The 15,526-nt window shown below is 34.7% G+C and overlaps 1 protein-coding gene across 1 annotated transcript; it reads right to left on the minus strand.

The window, feature by feature from the left end:
* Positions 1 to 337: 337 nt before the first annotated feature.
* On the minus strand, positions 338 to 14,373 carry kz (putative ATP-dependent RNA helicase kurz). The gene is made up of 19 exons (XM_090114214.1): positions 14,189 to 14,373; positions 11,052 to 11,234; positions 10,308 to 10,500; positions 9,591 to 10,082; positions 9,172 to 9,387; positions 8,412 to 8,653; positions 8,009 to 8,155; positions 7,660 to 7,806; positions 7,029 to 7,194; positions 6,414 to 6,633; positions 5,001 to 5,229; positions 4,462 to 4,587; positions 4,029 to 4,169; positions 3,598 to 3,753; positions 3,044 to 3,239; positions 2,619 to 2,843; positions 1,451 to 1,589; positions 879 to 1,081; positions 338 to 468 (listed from the first exon to the last, which is right to left on the minus strand). The coding sequence occupies exons 1-19, from the start codon at positions 14,261 to 14,263 to the stop codon at positions 392 to 394; spliced, it is 3,573 nt and encodes a 1,190-aa protein (XP_089970340.1). The 5' UTR covers positions 14,264 to 14,373; the 3' UTR covers positions 338 to 391.
* Between the last annotated feature and the right edge of the window lie 1,153 nt (positions 14,374 to 15,526).

A 15,526-nucleotide genomic window follows, 5' to 3' on the forward strand; every position in this document is an offset into this window, starting at 1 on the left:
TATTATAATCTTTAGCACCATTAGAGTTTTAATGACCGATAAGTTAACAATTAAGCATTTAAGTCACATTGCGATTAAGGCTGTTTAAATATAACTAGGTAAATATGCCTGCGTGATAACATTCATAAATCATATTGTTAAGTACCTAACTACTTGGAGAAAAAAAAATAGTAGATACAGTGATATTTGTGTTTTTACGCGATACTAAAATGGGGAATCATTCTTTCTTCAAATTTGAATACCTACAAATATTTTTTTCTTACGAAAGTAGAAATCGTATTGATAAAAAATTTTACCGAGTTCAGAAGTTATCTATTTGGCCGTAGGAAGAAAACAATTATTTATAAAACAATACGTTTTATTTACAATAATTATATACAATAAATACTTTTTATAGTGGAGGCCAATATAAGGTTACTTCATTATGGGCGGACTCTGGCAGCCATTTTAAATACTCCTCTTGTAAATCTGAAACAAAAATTTATTGCTTAAAGAATCTTAACACACAGATGTTATTCATTTTATATACTACTATTGGTCGATAATAAATTAACAAATATACAAGAGACATACCTCCTCATGGAAAAAACAAAGAGCTGTTTTCGAGAAAAAATTGACGCCTAAAATGCGGCATATTATTATTAAATATTGTCTATATCACATTTAATAACTCAGGCCCCGGAATCGCAGACACAATATAAAATCTATTTTGTCGTGGCCCGATCGGGCCGTTCGGGGCTCAATGGGTTAAAACAAATCGACACCTCTCAACTAAAAATTCACCAATCTTTTACTACTGCGCATTAAAAAAAAAAGTTTAAAATTATATTCATAAAGAACTTTTTATGTTCCTAAATGTATTAACTAAATTTACTTACAACTCGCTTCCTCCTCCCAAGCCCTTTGTAACTCAACCTTCGTACCGCAACGTCTAGAAATTAGTGCTTTTAACAGAATCTCGGTTCTTGGTTGCAATTTAGCCCAACTCTTGATCATAGTAGAAGGAGGTGATAGTAAAGACGTCGCGTATTTCTTGAGTTTTGGAAACACGGAACCTTCTAGAAGGAATCGCGCGAACCATCTGCAAGAGATGGCTTAGATTATCTAGCTGTATTTAATTAATAGGTAGAATTATTTATTTTTTGGTTGTTAATATTATCAATTTTAACATTGTATAAATATACTTATAGATAAATAAAGTATTGAATAATACAAACAATAAAAACACAAAAAGTCTTTTGAAAATAAGTTGCGTGTTGCAAAATTTTACAATTCGTCATATATGATACAAAAAACCTATCGACATAATATAAGAGACAACCACATTTGTTAATTTTAAATTAGTTTTTTGTTAATTTAAACACTCTTATCAACAAAATTAATATTGATAAAAATAGAATCGAAACCATCTTCTAATAACATAGCATGTTTTAGCATGTATCATAGTTACCTATATCGTTCAATTTTATCGGGAAAATCTATTTCCACAATTGGCAATTCCCAACCGGCTTTTCCGAACGTTCCCTTGTAATGACCCTTCACGCGACCACTTTTCTCGTCATATCTTGGCTCTGGATCCGATAGTGATTCTGAATAAAAAAAATTGGTTGTCTGTAAAGTCGGTTTACTGACGATAGTAATTGAACGTGACAACGTCCGATTGTGCTTCTTTGTCGCTCGTTCCGCGCTCTCGCTTGCACTTCAAGCCTTACGGAACGCCTCAGAGCGAGGTAACGCCGCATGAGTCATGTTTTTTCGTGCTTGCAGCAGGCTATATCGAATTATAAGACGTTGTCACGTCAAAAATAGAAAATTTAATTATAGTTCATAATGATATTGTATTTAACGTGAAACGCTAATAACTTAAGTTAAATTATATTTATTTGCAAGAATATAAAGAGCATTCATAGCTAATATGTATAAATAACGTTAGAATTTAGAACACCAAATTTTATTATAGCACTCTTACCGTGACTCCTTCCTCGCACCCATAAATTAAAGCAAGTACCATTCTCATTTCTTAGCAAAAATGTATATGTAGACAAAAATAAATCTATTATTTTTCGTAACCTTCTCCCTTAAACTTCATTTCACGTTAAGAACATGGATGAAAGTCGAAAAAATTTCAAATCACTTCAATAACTTTGATATCAAACTTACACGCAAACATTGCATTCCACATAAATTGCATAATCTATACTAATATTATAAAGCTGAAGAGTTTGTTTGTTTGAACGCGCTAATCTCAAGAGCTACTTAGTCCGATTTGAAAATTTCTTTCAGTGTTGGATAGCCCATTTATCGAGGAAGGCTATATGCTATATCATCACGGTAGGACCAACAGGAGTGGAGCCACGCGGGTGAAACCGCAGAGCACAGCTATTTTAATATAAGTATTATAACAACTAGCTTTCCGCCCGCGGCTTCGCCCGCGTAGTTCCCGTTCCCGTGGGACTTTTGGGATAAAACCTATCCTATGTGTTAATCCAAGTTACCCTCTATATTTGTGCTAAATTTCATTGTAATCGGTTCAGTAGTTTTTACGTGAAAGAGTAACAAACATCCATACATCCATACAAACTTTCGCCTTTATAATAGTAGTAGGATTCATCACGTACCAAGATGGCACAATTGCGGCACATAAACCGGCAGCCACTCCGGTTCAATAGCCGCTACATTCCTCATCACCATCTTGCGTCTCTCATCACCACCAGTCTCGTAAAGCTCCTGGTACACCACCCATTCAGGTATCGTCTTCCGAAGTATGGATTCCGAGTGCAGATGTACAGGTTCTTCTAGATCACCGCAGTGGTACGCGTATTTGTATTTGCGTTTGTCTTCACCTGGGAAGTAAAGGTAAATAAGTTACCGAGATTATAAAGTTACACATTCAGCCACATACAGTCTACTAAAGGATACAAATAAATATAGAAATAACAAGCATGAACACAATTTCAATATCATTCACTGTTGCATTTATTTCGAACTTTGGTTTTGTAAGATTTGAATTGTTCGTAAAATAAATCTTGTTTCAAATATTTACCCTCTTTAACTTCGTGCATAGCGATCTTTCTGCCGACCTGGTCTCCCAAACCACTCAGCAGTAACTGTCTCAACAGCCTTGCTTGATTTTCATCTGGAGGCTTCATCTCTGGGTCCACTGCTACATTCACTCCAGAGACGCTTAGGTTTATCTCGGAAGTTAGCTGCTTTCGTATCTTGCGGATTTCTTTGAGCGCCTGAAATTTATTTTTTGATGAACTATTGACTTATTTTACTAGAAACGCAATCGCATATTTAAAAAAATAAAGTGTTTCAATTTTTCATTCCAATTAACACCTTATTTCCAGACAATAATGTTCAAAGTCAATTGTGTTCGAGCATTAGAAATCTTCTGTCAATTTTGGAACACGCTAGTAAGTCTTGAATTGAATAAAAAGTATTCTGTAGACATTTGTATAAGAATTATAGTAAATTATTTAAGTGTATGTATACTATTTAAGACACTATTTTCAAACTAAGTTTTCATAGTAAATGCAAATCAGATATTTCGTTTGTTCATTTTATGAAAAAAACTTTGTTAATTTTATTCGTTACCTTTTCTCTTAATCCATATTTAGCACAAAACAATTCTTCTTCCCCTTTCGTATGTGCATATTCCGCAGCTCCCACAGCTCTTAATAGTACACCAGGATCGCCAAGTAAAAGACTATTGCCTGTTGCTGGCCAAGAATCTGGCTTACCGCTCATAATCTAGTAAAAAAAATATTTGTACTTTTGTTTTATATAACTCTTAAAAATTAATTACTGTTTAAATTTAACACGGGAACGGTCACTTAGTGTTCTACATCTGTATTTTTGATTTACAATTTATAAGTAGCAAAATTTAGAAAGATAAACTAAAAAACACGCTCGAGAATATAATTTTCTAAAAATAGAAAGACAGTGAATTTTTCTGTTTGTGTAATAAAAATCAATTAAATATTGCAAATATTTCAAACCAGTTTTCAAATCATATAAAAAATTACCTCAGGCACAGTGAGAGCAGCAACTAGTGCAATAGTATAAGGCAGTAGGTTTTGTTGATGGCTGAGCGCTAACATTTTACCATAGCGCGGTAATAGGGGAAAGGCTGAAACCGCTTTACCTAGTGGTGTCACTTTAAGCACCTAAAACATACAAATATTATGTTTTTACCTCATAATGTAATTAAGTAATTGATATAATATTAGAAATAGTTAGGTATAAATAATTTAAAGTGTAATATTTCCTTGATATAGATGTTTAGACATTACTATAAAATTATTTATAAAAATAGTATAATATTATTTATAAATTATTAATTTGTCTTCTTTAAAAATACCTCTCCAATAAGATGTTTGTCTATGACCAAAATACCTTTAACTAGAATGAAGAACATTCTTATGCTACATTTTTATTATTTACATAAAAATTACTTACGTCTTCGTCTCCTCGTCTTTTTTTGTTTGTTTCATATTTCTCTAGTATACCTAAAATTTCTAGACGTTTCTCCGCCAATCGCAGTTGCATTCTATCTGGAGCAGTTGGGAATGGGAAATTCACCACCTAAACAAAATAATTTGTTATCAATAGAATAAATGTTATTGATAGAATAAATAATATTCATTCCAATTCATGTGTTTCAATTTTAAAGGACAGGGACAAGAAAAACCCCTTCATAAAACGTTTTTAATGCCTTTCGTCTCTTTTTTATGGCTTTAAACTGACTAGTATATTAAACATTTAAAAATGATGGATTAGTCTTCATTCAACATGGAAAATAAAAAAGATAACACAAAATATATGCTTATTGACAGAGTAGAAATATAAGTATTGATTTTCTACCAGTGTTCAAATATAACTGCTGCTGTATATAATAAGCGGCAGGTGCACCGCGTGACGTCACTGATAGCATAAAAAATGCAACCCAGTCGTGTTGATACTTTGCTATACAAACAAAGCGGTGACGTCACACTCACCTTGTCTATGCCCATGCAGCGCATCTGCAACAGCAACTCATCCACAGGTCTTCGGCACAAATCCGGTTCGTAGTGTGGGGCACAATCATGTTGGAATACTGCGCTACTATACAGTCTGTATGCGTGTCCAGCGCCAGTACGACCCGCTCGCCCGGCCCGTTGAGACGCACTGGCTTGCGACGTCCACACAATGCGCCAGGCACTAGCGCCAGTGCGGTGGTCGTATACTCTAAAAATATATGTAACTAGATTTTCGCCCGCGGCTTCGACCGCGTTTTCAAAGGAAAACCCGCATAGTTCCCGTTCCCGTGGGATTTCCGGGATAAAACCTATCTTATGTGTTAATCCAAGTTACCCTCTATATGTGTGCTAAATTTCATTGTAATCGGTTCAGTAGTTTTTACGTGAAAGAGTAACAAACATCCATACATCCATACATCCATACTTACAAACTTTCGCCTTTATAATATACTAGATTTCCGCCCGCGGCTTCGCCCGCGTTTTCAAAGGAAAACCCGCATAGTTCCCGTTCCCGTGGGATTTCCGGGATAAAACCTATCCTATGTGTTAATCCAAGTTACCCTCTATAAGTGTGCTAAATTTCATTCTAATCGGTTCAGTAGTTTTTACGTGAAAGAGTAACAAACATCCATACATCCATACATCCATACATCCATACATCCTTACAAACTTTCGCCTTTATAATAGTATTAAGATAGAAGATAGAAGATAGAATATTTAGCTCTCCACTCGCGAATACGAGCACATGATTATACAATAAAGTATATAGCCCTGGAAATGAGATGTTTTGCCGCAGTAAAATGTAATCTATCTTCTTCTTTTCCTTTGCCTTGTCCCTTTATTTGGGGTCGGCTCTCCTCGTTCTCATGCGCCAGGATGGCCTATCCTGGGTTGTCTGGTTGTTCAATTGGGCTCGCTCCAAGTCGTTCGATATGGTGGACCACCAAGTGGCTGGCGGACGCCCCAGACCCCTTCTTTTATTTGGCAAGTTAAGAGCCCTCTTAACTACATGGTCCTCCCCTCGTCTCATTACATGTCCATACCATCTCAAGCGCTGTTCGGTGAGTTTCTCTGTGATGGGAGCAACCTTGAAACTTCCTCTGATGTGTTCATTGCGCAAGTAAAATGTAATCTATGGCCTTATAAAGTCCAGACTGAAAAATCATATCATAAAATCGCTTCGTTGCGACGTGAAAAGACACACATTGGCATTTAATCCATCAGGACCCGAAATCTACACAATCCACAATAGAAAATTTATTGTGTCGCGGCCGGATCTGGCCGTTCGGGGCTCAATGGGTTAAAATATTATTTCTTTTCTTATGATTACTTACTATCTATCATGATAATTGTTAATATTGTTTACAACTAGTATACAACAAATATACTTACTTCATCTTCTTCTTTCCAGTATCAACAACATACTTAATAGCTGGGATAGTCAACGATGTTTCAGCCACATCAGTACTAACTACACATAGTCTTGCTCCGACGGGTGGAGTTTCAAACACTCGAGCCTGTTTCGCAGAACTAAGCATAGAGAATAGAGGCAGAACCCATAGAGGCTGTCGGCAGGATTTGATTTCTGGTGTTAGACTATCGTCTTCGAAATCTGAATGAAGAATTAATATGAAGTTTAAATAAGACAATATGATATGATACATAATAAAATGCAACGTAATACTGATATAAATAAACTTATTCACCTATATGTTTGATGTATTTTTATTTACGGCTACCCACCCTAATATTCAGCTCTATAAGAGTGCATACAATGTGTGCTTTTATGTTCGATGGTTAATTTGCGGATAGATTTAATTCTAGTAATTATAATTATCCTTTTTATTATGTCAATAGTTAAAATTTCTCCTTGTTTAAGAAAATGACTCTCTAAAGTTGACAAGGACAATATGCATATTCAAAATTTTAAATATCTATCATTCTTTCAGACTTTTATAAAGCAAATAATAAGATTTCTAATTGTATTAAAAAGTTATAAATAAATACCTGAATCACTCAAATGTCCTTCACTATCATCGTCATTTCCAATTAAATCAGCCTGCCCATCGTCTTCAGGCATGTCATAATCATCCAAATTGATTTTAGGTAATGCTTTTGATTTTTGTTTAGCCTTCTTCCTTGCTTTTCTCGCACGTTTCATCTCTTTTTCTACCTTAAAAAATATGAATATAATATTTTAAAGTGTATTTCAAACAAAAATAAAATATTTTGAGTGGTTTTTTTTTATATGCTTTTATAATAAGCATTAATAACATTTTTTGTAGTGAAATAGCCACATTTATAACACAATTCAAATGTTGCGTTAAATATGTTTGATTCACAAAGTATAAATCTGTAATGTATGAACAACAGAATATTAAAAAAAAGACGGGTTGCACTCCGGGAGTGCCGGCAGAAGTGAAAACTTGATTATTAACGTTAAGCATGTTTGATATTTTGGAATGGTATCCGTCTTACGCTTTTTCGATCAGGTCACGTGTCCTGACGCGAGTTTAAGATTTTATACCCATTACAGAAAAAGTGCTCAACGCCGATAAAGAAGTTCAAAAAAATATTGTCATTCATCATTCTATTGCTGTAGTATTATAGAGACTTTTTTGTTATTATAATTACTTACCTCGTCATCATCAGATTCAATGTCTTCTGGTTCAGAATCAAGTGCTGGATCTACTTCTGTTGTAGATTTTTTGGTGATTATTTTCGAATAATCTATATCTTTGCGATATGGAAACGACGCTTTCAATTTACGCACAAGGTAATTGACCTGAAAGTTAATTTCAATTAAATAATTTTAGTTTCTTACATTTTCAGATATTACTTAATAAAATTAAAATAATATATTAAACAATTATTTATTAAAAACAAATTATGAGCAAAATCATAGGTTAAATTCTTACAGATAAAATTATATATTTTACACAAATAAGACAAAATGGCTTATTCATAAACAATTAACAAATACTTACTTCTTGTTGACCAGTTACAAATATAAGTATGCCGCCTTCTGGCAATCTTGTGTGTATTTTTACCGCCTTTTTATAAGCTTCTTTCAAATAATCACTATATGTATTTTTATTGAAATGTATTGTCACAGGAAACTGTCTGGAATCAATCTAAAAGAGAAGATAACTTTAAGCAAATTATATTTACGAAAAAAATCTCTTTGTAATTTCACACATCAAATAAAAAATGTGAAATATATTAAAATATGTCTACAATACTCCATTGAGATACTTTTTTTATAATTGTAATATTAAAGTGAATTCAACAGAGATGTTTTTACTGTGATCGCATAAAAGCTTTCCGCAATACAATGCATACAACAAACAGATATCAAAGAAATACTGTACCATACCATAGTCATCTTACCGTAATCAAAGGCGGAGGTTCCTTAAACAATCTTGTATTTTCAGTAAAGTCTTCCACTCTCAATGTAGCTGACATAATAATAAGCCGCAAGGGGGAACCTCGTTTTCTCCGTAAAGGAACTATTCTAGATAATAATCCCAGCAGAATATCTGTATACACACTTCTTTCATGGGCTTCATCTATAATTACTACTGAATACTTGCTGAGGAGGAAATCTGACTGTATCTCTTTTAAGAGCACACCTGTAATTTGAAACAACAAGCAAAAATTTTAATTATTTTGGATTGTATATTGAGGTTTGTCCATGGAATATGCATGTGATGCATATGCGTTCATTAATTGACATAGAACAAAATCGTACAACGAATTGTGAGATGAATGCTTGCATATTACATAGCAACAATCAAAACTTTGTAATGAACGCACGACAAGCGATTGGCACGTTATTGCTCTGTGAATACAATTTGATTAATTATGCACAAGATGCAAGCATTTTCCTTGCAATCGTCAATTGACGAAAGCACAACATTGACAATAGGCATAATAGTACTTTTTTGTATTTGATTTTGCGCGAGTACTATCCTTTAAAATCTTTAATTTCTAATAAGCATAACAGTTCTTATTTTACTTAATGTATTATAATTTAACCCATTGAGCCCCGAACGGCCCGATCGGTCCACGACACAATCGATTTTCTATTGTGTCTGTGATTCCGGGGCCTGAGTTATTAATTGAGTATCTGTAACACTGTTACACTAACCATCTGTCATGAACTTAATCTTCGTGTCTCTTGTAACATTTCCTTCAAACCGCATCAAGTAAGATACTTCCTTACTACTCAAGCCCAACTCATGAGCGACTCTCGCAGACATAGCTACAGTGGCCACTCGCCTTGGTTCAGTCACAGCAATCATTTGTTTTTCAGCATAACCAGCTTCATATAGAAACTGTGGTATTTGTGTTGTTTTACCACTACCTGAAAAAGAACTTTTATAATTTCAAAGAAATGGAATGTAGAATTCTGCAAATAAATCAATTTTCAATCTTAGCAATATTCATCAAAGTATTCTTAAACTAAAGTCTTAGTAAGCAAGTATAGAGACAGTACCTAATAAAATCTAATTTTTTTAACGTACATCAATCCCTTGTATTTTCTTATTAAAATAAATAAATAATCACCTGTTTCTCCAGCAACAATGAGGAACTCATTTTCATTAATCAGCTCCATTATTTTTTGTTCCTCGCCCAGTATAGGCAATTTCAACCTTGCTACCTGTATTTTAGGGTCTCTTTTAACATTGATATGAATTGTTTCATGAGACAGCAGTGGTTTTTTCACTTCTTTAACCTTACTATCAGCTTTTTTGTTATTCTTTTTCTTTTTCTTTTCTATGTCTGTTTCTGTATTATCTATTTTTATACTTTTAACGTCATCATTTATAACAATTGTGCTGTCTTCTTCTTTAACTTGTACAGTATCAGGAATATCTTTTATATGACTTTCTTCCATGATACATTCTTGATCCCCATTTTCTACAGCATCCTCATCAGATTCAGATTCTGTGACATCATCTGAGGATTCTTCTAATCCCACTACATTTGGGTCATACTTCGTTTTTTTTACTTTATTAGCATTTTCTAGTCTGAGGAGACGTAAACGTTTTTTTGCTCCTGAAAAAGGAATTCAATAACAATTTGAGTTTTAAGTATTTACTCCAGGTATAATTTTCATTAAAAATGTTTACTGTTCAAATTTGCTATTTTTTTTAATCATAGGTAGTCAAATCTGAGAACTACCTTCAAATCTATAATGTCAATATTTTTAGTGCTAAATTCTCCCAAAAACATTTTTTACTATTGTACTTAACAGCCACAGTAAAAATGACAACATATTACCTGCTATACTGCTGAATTTCTTCGGCTCTTCCTGATCTTCATCTGGTTTCTTAAGTTTCAAATTTGCAGTTTCTACATCATATTCATTAAGTTTTCTTAGACCAAGGGTTTGGAAAGCAGAGATTGTAGTGAGTTGCTCCACTTCTTCTTTAGAAGCTTGCACTTGACTTAGAGATTCTAATAATGATGCCCGCTGAAATTTAAGCATATAATATACTAGCGGTCCGCCCCGGCTTCGCCCGTGGTACCTACATGTTCAAACTATCCTATCTCTCAAGTTGGATCGAACTGCACATTGTGTGCGAATTTTATTATAATCGGTTAAGTGGTTTAGGAGTCCATTGAGGACAAACATTGTGACACGAGATTTATATATTATATTAGATTATGAACGATTGTTCATAATATATTATATTCTATAATCATCAAACATTACTTGTTCAAAGATAATTAACTTTGAACAAGTAATGTTTGATGATTTAATCCATCAGTCCCCGGAATCACAGACACAATAGATAATCTATTGTGTCGCGCCCCGATCGGGGCGCTCGGTGGTCAATGGGTTAAACATTTTCATATAGCTAGTATTGGTTTAAAATACAATCAAAATGCATGGTATATTTGTTTTATTACATAAAATATCTCTTTGGAAAAAAAAGAAGAACACACCATTCTCAAATGTTCATGGATAATTTGTGAGAATAAAGGTTCATTGAATTAATTCATACAACAATAAGTACATACATTTTCTTTCTTTTTCTTTTTGTCTATTATTTTTTCCAATCTCTTCCTCTGTGCCTTGGACAAAAATCTTGTTTTTTCTTTCTTCTCTGCAACAATTTTAGTTTTTCTCTTTTGTGATGGCAGAGCCAATAAATTACTGGGATCCTCCGATCCATAGTTATTTGTAGCAAACTCTAACTTGATCTGAAATTACACAAAATGCATTAAGATAATCGTACTCATAAATAATTAGGTATGTTGCACCGAAACTAGCAACAAATAATCTCCTAATAACTTAAATTTAATTAAACAGGACTACAAACACAGTAAACACATAATAAATCAGTAGAATGTGTAAGAGTTTGGTAAATAATACATAATCTTTGCCCCCCCCGTCCAGGAGATCAATCCATTATTTACCTATACACTGGAGACGGGCTGCCGGCTAAACTGTACATTATAGGGCGTGGAGTTGAGAGTCGTAATTTTTTTTGTGGTTAGCTATTGTCCTATGGAACCTAAATCTGAAATTTCACAGCGCGAAAACTTTTTGTTTTTGAGTCACGAATTTTTGAAAATCGGAAAATTTTACTCCATTTTATCTTTGAAACGCGAACTTACTGTTATGACAGTGTCAAATTGACCTACAGCGATTGTCAAACGCGTTTCATTTCAGGTAAAACATTTCTATCTAACAAAAAAAATATTATAATTTCAATTTTATTTATAAAATTTGTATATTTTTTAACAACAACATTAAAAATAATTATTATTAAGTATAGTTTTTGTAAAATAGATTAAATAAAATAAAATTATTAATATTCGCAATTTATAATTTAACAAAAATATTAATCGAAGTGTCTAGTAGTCCGCTAAACGGATGAATAAAATAAATTAGTCGTCCGATTACCGGATGAATAAAATAATTTAATCGTCCGATTATTCGGATTACTAGATAACCTTTTAACACTAAAGCTAGTTGGGTTGGACTAAAGCAAAGGGGGCGCAGGACTTTTGATGGAGTTGGTGTCATTTTAACACCTATTTATTATTGTTTTATCGTAAAGATAACGCTAATATAAGCATGTTTTATAGGAACAACTTTTCTCTAAAATCAAAAATGGCGGAGATATTCACCCTCAATTCGTTAGGTTAGGTTTAGGTTAGGTTAGCCTTTAGGTTAGGTTAGGTTAGGTTAGGTTTCTTAAAAAAAAACTACACAGAAATAGGAGCCCCGCGAAGCGGGGCTCCGTCGACGCGCAAAAAAAAATCAAGTTAGGTTAGGTTAGCCGTTAGGTTAGGTTAGGTTAGGTTAGGTTTCTTTAAAAAAAAAACTACACAGAAATAGGAGCCCCGCGAAGCGGGGCTCCGTCGACGCGCAAAAAAAAATCAAATACCTACGTGTGCCCTCCTCCCCCCACAAAAAACCTATAATACGTGCGGCAGTTCTCTAAAGAAACCCCGATAACCTAACTATATAGATAAATAGATGTTATCGGACGATTAAATTATTTTATTCATCCGGTAATCGGACGACTAATTTATTTTATTCATCCGTTTAGCGGACGACTAGCGCTGTCCAATATTAATTGTACGCTTTGTACCGTGGAACAAAACAATAACGACGTCATTTTCAGTTACCGTTCGTTTGCTGCCTTTCAGTCGAGATCGTTTCGTGCGTACTCCTGTTAAGCCCTAAAACTGTACAAAACTATTAAACTTTTACTTTTAGCATACAAATAGGTAGCGAGGAGCGAAGCGACGAGCGTGTTAGGTTAACATTTGAACTGCCGCACGAGCCGAGCGAGCGAAGCGAGCGTGCCGCGGCAGCGGCCGGCGAGTGCCAGAAGCGACTTTAGGGCGATTCCCACTCAAACAAAAAAAAAACTACAGGTCATACTAATGTCTATTACATTAAATCTGTCATATTTCAAATCAAAGAGCTAATGCAATATTACTAGTATTGAAAACTATTATTGTAAAGTAATAATTAATATTAATTGCTTCAGATCAATGTGGAACTGGAAAAAAATACCTAAAGCAAAGGGGGCGCAGGACTTAGAAAATTTTTGATGGAGTTGGTATCATTATAACACATATTTATTATTGTTTTATCGTAAAGATTACGCTAATAAAAGCATGTTTTGTTGGGGCAACTTTTCTCTAAACTTGATAATTACCAAGATACATGACGGATTGTAAAATGTAAATTTTTTCAATGATGGAATATTATGTATTCAATATTAAGCTGCGAAAGTCCGAATCTAGCTAAAAAACGTTACGCTAAAATAAGCATTGCATTATCATAAGACTTGCCACAGAACCGAAGCTGTCAACCCCGAATTCCACGTGGTCTTGTCTGCCCTACCCCTAGAGTGTATGTAAAAAGCCGGAGGCGCGGAGGGAGAGCAGCCCTCGCCCGCCGTGACAAAGCTCGGGAGCCGTGCGGAGCGGAGCGGCTGAGGCTGGTCGCCGAAGGCGACCAATAAGCTGAAGCTGCGAAGTGGAGTACGGGCGACCGTGCTTTGTCACGCAAGGGCGGAAGGGCTGCACTTCCCGTAGCGCCGGAGCTAAGGCAGTGTCTGAGACAATATAAAAAAGACATGAGGAGATAGGGAAAGGGTTAGGTTAGGTTTTATCATCAATCTTTGAGGGCGAATATCTCGGCCATTTTTTATTTTAGAGAAAAAGATTTTTTTATAAAACATGCTTATTTTAGCGTTTTGAATAAAAATTATGTATTTTATGATTCCTATACAATTTTCACTTTAGATCAAAAATTTTCTAAGTCCTTACTTTGCGCCCCCTTTGCTTTAGGCGGACCAAAACTTAATTTGTAAATATCTCGAAAACTATTAATTTTCGCGCCCCCCCCCTTTACAGGGGAAGTTCCTAGTATCCACCCCCCCTCTCTCCACCCCCCACTACCCCCAAATTCCACGCCCTATAATGTACAGTTTTACCGGGCTGCCGCCGATGGGGTTGCGAAAGATCAAAGAATTCCATACAATACCCGCGGCCCCATAATTAAAGCGTCTCGACGGAACACAGTGGTGTTTTAGTCGGTAAGAATCCGACATAACCCACGGCTCCTTCCCCGGGGCCGTGGGTATCTTTGAAAGATTTCCCCACTTAAAAAAAAACTAAATAATACATACCTCGTTGGTTTGAGAATTATCAACGTTTGTTTTTACCACTTGCCGCGCTTTAGCGTTATATCTTTTCTTACCCATTGCGATATTTTTACATTACATATAAATATCTGGCAGTTTATTAATTATAATATATTTGTTTTTATCGAAATTCGAAAGCTTTAATTTAACAACACGTGCAATTGTTATGACATACCTATTTAATTTTTTTTTTATAATTTAATGTACCTATGTCAATTGTGACTTGTGAGATTGTGAATGTCACGTGTCAACTGTCAACTATCAATTTTACGTTCGGAATTATAGGTGACTAGCGGTCCGCCCCGGCTTCGCCCGTGGTACATATTTCGCAATAAAAAGTAGCCTATGTCCTTTCTCAGGTATCAAAATATCTCCATACCAAATTTCATGCAAATTGGTTCAGTAGTTTAGGCGTGATTGAGTAACAGACAGACAGAGTTACTTTCGCATTTATAATACTAGCGACCCGCCCCGGCTTCGCACGGGTGCAATGCTGATACTAAATGTAAATACACTACAGAAAAATTGTGAACGTTGTATAGGTATAAAAATATAGTGGCCCGCTCCGGCCTCCGGCATCGCACGGGTATAAAATACATAGCCGGGCGGCCGCAAACGCTACGTCCTGCAATTTTTAAATCTGTAATATCTTCGAAAATATTCACTTAAATCATACGGTGTAAAGGGCCATATAGATCTATATTAAATGAACAATGTATCCATGGTATTTAATTGGTTAAGGATTAATGCTGTATTGGTTAAAATCGCTTCGAAAATTAGCCATTATTTGTCGTAAAAAGTAAATGACAAAAAAAAGTTATTGTGGGTTATCCATAAGAGATAGACATATACCATCGCGGACTTTTCTGTAGACCTTTTCAATGTGTATAATACTTAGTACATTATTTTGATAAAACTCGTAGGGTTCAGCCTGCGTTTGCAATGTAAGCGGAATAAATGTAATTTTTTACGACATCACATTAGAAACCTCAAAAATAACAGTACTTCTCCACTACTTAATGGATCTTATTATACATATAAACCTTCCTCTTGAATCACTCTATCTATTAAAAAAAACCGCATCAAAATCCGTTGCGTAGTTTCAAAGATTTAAGCGTACAAAGGGACATAGGGACATAGGGACAGGGAAAGCGACTTTGTTTTATACTATGTAGTGATAGTGATGAAGTGATTAGTATGGATTATAGTACCTAAATAAATAAAATAAATAATATACCTAAATAAATAAATAAATAAAATCAAAAAGAACGGGTGTGCCAAGCACAAGTGTCAGAAGTGTAACTTATGGGCGTATTCAGAAAG

This window comes from Colias eurytheme, chromosome 21 (assembly GCF_061535395.1).
Source record: "Colias eurytheme isolate Ceu_HAF_F1 chromosome 21, ilColEury1 Martin Lab GWU primary, whole genome shotgun sequence".
Classification (NCBI taxonomy): Eukaryota; Metazoa; Arthropoda; class Insecta; order Lepidoptera; family Pieridae; genus Colias; species Colias eurytheme.